The sequence below is a fragment of the Rhinolophus sinicus genome, linkage group LG05 (assembly GCF_036562045.2).
Source record: "Rhinolophus sinicus isolate RSC01 linkage group LG05, ASM3656204v1, whole genome shotgun sequence".
NCBI classification, from domain to species: Eukaryota; Metazoa; Chordata; class Mammalia; order Chiroptera; family Rhinolophidae; genus Rhinolophus; species Rhinolophus sinicus.
Window position 1 is genome coordinate 30,550,001 of NC_133755.1, and position 4,502 is coordinate 30,554,502.

At 39.9% G+C, this 4,502-nt stretch overlaps 1 protein-coding gene across 1 annotated transcript in view; it reads left to right on the top strand.

The window, feature by feature from the left end:
• CAMKMT (calmodulin-lysine N-methyltransferase) overlaps positions 1-2,400 on the top strand; it is a 329,078-nt gene extending 326,678 nt beyond the window's left edge. The window contains exon 11 of the mRNA XM_019748655.2: positions 1,770-2,400. Within this exon, the coding sequence (XP_019604214.2) occupies positions 1,770-1,847 (78 nt within the window). The 3' untranslated portion in view covers positions 1,848-2,400. The remainder of the gene's footprint in view (positions 1-1,769) is intronic.
• Positions 2,401-4,502: the final 2,102 nt, after the last annotated feature.

A 4,502-nucleotide genomic window follows, 5' to 3' on the forward strand; every position in this document is an offset into this window, starting at 1 on the left:
GTGCTGGGGTGTAGTGTTGCCTTTGAGGGTTTGTCGGCTCGTCCCCATTTTCCGCAGGCCTCCCCCCGTCAGTCAGTCATCCCAGGGCTGGCCCCGGGCCCCCTGTAGCAAAGAAGCCTCTGCTTTGGCCTCCAGAGGTCAGCACAGAATCCAAGTTAAAAGTGATTTCTAACCCATATTTACAGAAGAATGATTTATCCCACGTATTACCTCAGGGACTTTGTAAAGAGCTCATTTGAGTCTGTATATTAGTGCATTGTGAGTGGGTAGGTCAGCTGACTCACGCTGAGTAATCAACTTTCCCTTATCCCCAATCCCTGAGGAAGAATTTCGCAAGCGTGGCCCCCTCTTCCCTCTGTAAAATATTTCAGTGAGCTCCTATCACTACGGCAACTGGCAACAAAGGTATTTACAGTTGGTTGGTCCCTGTTGGTGGGTTTGGCCTGGGAAGTTGGTGAAGCCATTTTCCTGGTCCTATTATTATTATTATTATTATTATTGTTGTTGAGTGATATTGAGGGATCTGTGTTTAGGATTAACACTGTCACTATTTTGGTGGAAACAAAAACCCATGAGGATATATCTAAATAGACAATCATCTGTAAACAGAACAAACTCCATCTAAGGAAACAGAATGAAGTCACTTCACTGATTGTACCACCATCACATCTTAGGAAAATGGATTAGAAAGTAAAAACTGGGTTGCCTTTACATTCCCCAGTAGAAAAGGAAAAGCAAGCTCATCTCTCCTGCCCTTAATAGTGAGGGTATGTCATAGTTTGGGAGTATGATTTAGAACAAATATGCACTTTGAAAAAATTCAAGTTATGCCCCAGATCTACTAATCCAGGACAGTGACAAGTTGGAGCCATTCACTTAGCTTCGGGGCAGGGCGTGGGGGTCTGATTTGAAACAATAAAGGAATTGGATTCATCTATAGTTAAAAAAAATATATTTGTTTCTGATTCTTAATTTAAAAATGAATTAATGATTGGCTCAGAAAATATTAATTTTGTCTTTATAGACGGCATAATTTTGTCTTTATAAACGGCATGTTATTTGCTAAAACACGTATCAATGAGACTGTCAGAATTATTTTAGCCAGATGAGGAAACATGTACTTTAGATTTGAGAACTCTGATCGGATTTTAAAATCTGTCATGGAAAGGCCCTGGGAACTTCACCTGAGTAGTAGCAAAGCTTGCTGCTCTAATTGTTGGAATATGTTTTTCTCCTTGGAGAACAGAATTTTTGAATTACTTATCCTGAATATTAAAACCCCTAAGAAGCAGCTGAAGAATTTTTGCAATGTCTTAGGCCCCTCAGCCTTTCCCGTGCCCAGGTGTTGCCACAGTCTCCACACAGTGGTCTGAAAGGCCTGCCTGCCTGATTCCTAGGGCCCTGGCAGAGGGCACGGAGGACCAGGAGCAGAAACTTCCATGCCACATGTCTGCTCTGGTGAAGTGGACCCAGCTCTCCCTTCACTGAAGTGCCTCACAGTTCATGGAGGTCACAAAAGCAGTGTGGTTCTTTATGAAAAAACACCCTCCCCGCACCAAAAGAAAAGAAAAGATTCTCATCTCGATGCGTAATATTGTCATGTCAGTGCCACTGAGTACTACTTTGAGTTGCTTTTTCATGTGTGATTTATTTTTTTCCAGAACAATGTGTTTAGGTAAGAAGTCTTCAGGCTGCTCAACATTAAAATCAACTGGTGAAAATTCCTAATCTGAGTCTCTTTACCTTTTTTTGTTTTGTTTTGTTTTCAGTTGAAAAAGGAAAAACAGGGTATATATGAAGAAAACCTTCACTACCCACTTCTGCTTATTTTAACCAAAAGTGGATAGAAGATTAAGCTGCTCAAAAGATGAAGAAAACGTCAAGTACCCAGGGAATATTTTACAAAACCAGAAACCTGTCATGGGGAGAATATGCAGCAAGCCCTTGGCTCCCTGAGGCTGGCCAGCGCCCAGGACTTGCATCCCCACCACCTTTGCGACATTCCACGTGCGGATTATGGAGTCCACCTGTCCTCACCCACATTATTCCCCAGCCATCCTGGATGCCTCTTTTTTCAGGCTGCTTGTTGCTCTTCCCGCACCAAACCTTTGTTTGTCTTTAAATGTCTATAAACCACTTATCTGAGATTTGAGTTGGACTGGTGAGCACGCTAAATGTTTTTATAGCTGAGACAGAATTCCTTTTGGCGATTTCCCCCCCACCCACCCACCCCACCCACCCACCCACCCACCCACCCACACACACACACACACTTTTAAAAAATACCTTGGTCTTTGTTTCATTTTGGTGGCAGTAGTTTTTAATCTGTAAACACATCAAAACACCACGATTCTGTTCTGGTGAATCAAAATAAAGCATATCGTTCTGATCTCCCTTAAATTAATTGTGTTAACTCTGCCATCTCTTTGTCTGTCTCCCTCGCTGGTTCTCTTTTTTTCCTTTTAAACAGGATGTTTTTTTCCCCTATAGATGTATAAGCAATGACTACATCAGCCCAAAGCCTCATAAACTGACCGTTTGTCCTCTGGACACAATAGCTTGGCCAGCCCTCTGCCCCTCCTCTCCAATTATGTGTGATTAGTCTCAATGTGTTGTGTCAAGGAGGAGAAGTGTGCTGAGTGCTTATTATCTGTTTAGGTACAAGAAGAGCACATTTAGGCTCTGACTATGAATGAAAAGTGAGCCTTTATCAGGACTCAAATCTCACGGCTGCTGTTCTTCAGGCTTCTTTCAAAATAGGTCCTTTCCAGAGAAATTTTGGATGAATGGTTGATAAACTAGATTGCAAGCAGGGGGAGATGTTAAAAACTCAATCACACAATTATCTTATTTAAAGTAAGTATATAGTGTTTTCTGCTGTGATTCAAGTGTATAGTAAACATTTAATAGATGCTACCTAGGATTAAGAGAGAATGACTTTTCTGCAGGGAACCCAAGCATATCCTTGCCTAGTGCACCCAGGAGATGCTCTAATGCCTTTTGTGGAAATTCAGATGTTTATCTGTAAGGAATCATCTGTGCCCACTTTAGCAGTAATGTCATTAGGAGGTTAGCTACACCTCCTTATATCTTTAGTAGAGGCAAAGGGTGTCTTTAGTATGATGCAATTAAAGTGATAGGTGGGAGACTGGGGGTGAATCCTTTTGCATGTTAAACAAACTTAGCTGTCATAAACACAGCGACTCTCAAATGTCTTCTCCGCTCCCTTCTATCATCAAACAAATTTTTCACCATCAGTTTGCATGTCCTTGTATTCACCACTTTTTCTGCTCCATTAGAGCACCTAGATGGATCTCGGAAGCCATAGGTCAAGTCGCAGTTAGATCATACATTTCTTTCTCACAAAAACTTGAATTGCAATGCCAAGTGATGGGCTAACATCACAATAACAGCAATTTATTCCTCTTTGGATAAAACAGCAGTCTATTCTCAGTGCTAGATAAAGACCAGGGCAATGCAAACCAGCCATTTAGCTGAGTAGTTCAGCTAGTGGCAGCTCTCCTTTGGCGACTGTATAGGTTGCACACTGGCTTCATATTTTCTTGTTTAAAAATTAGAATTTGGAATGTTTTAAAAGGCAACACAGGTAGTTCCATTTGTACTGGTGAAAATAAAGCAGAAATTATTTCTTCTGTAAAACCTGCAACTAAATCTGCCAGACAAAGAAAACCCATCCCTGTAACAGCACCTAACATGGTCTATTCTTTCGTTTTTTCTTTTAAAATATAGAACAGCAGAACCATGAGAATATTTCCATTTTTCCTCATGAAAATACATGAATTGGCAAGAATTCAATTTACATTTGTGCATGATGGGTGTAGAAATCCAGTGTTTATTTCTCTGAGAGAAATTGTATTATAAAAAGTAAACCAGTATTGCTTTTTTTTTTTTTTGTTTTTTCAGTATCTGAGACTATACTAACCTTGGGACAGGGTGTAAGAACTGAGCTGTTCCTACCAAGAGATACCCAGTAAAAAAGATTGCACTTACTGTGTGATTAAAACCTAGAGAATCTCCTGTAAAATACTAAAGGTTTCATACGTCTCTATGGGATCCTCACCTGGAACCATCTCCAGTCCAGGCTCTTTGGAAGTTTGTGAGAAACTAATGCTGTGTATTATTGAATAATTTAAAAGTGTTTTTTTATTTTCTCATATTTTAATGAAATCCCAATATCGAGAAAGGGGATATATGGCTGCTTAGGAAGTTTATGCATTTACATTTCTTGTGAATTTTATACTTAAGAATTATTTCTATGCACCAGTATTGGGTTGTATAACTGTAATTGAAATGCTCCATTCCATAATTGTCTGTTCGGTCATGATGCATGTGTTTGTTTCAAAAAGAAGACTGTCTGCTTAGGAAATCATAAGAATTATTATGAAATTCCTCTTCCCCATATACCTATAGCTTCTGATCAAACTCACCATTTTTTTTTGTCATGCTGAGTAGCTTTGGTTGGATGTAAGAATGTTTCTAAT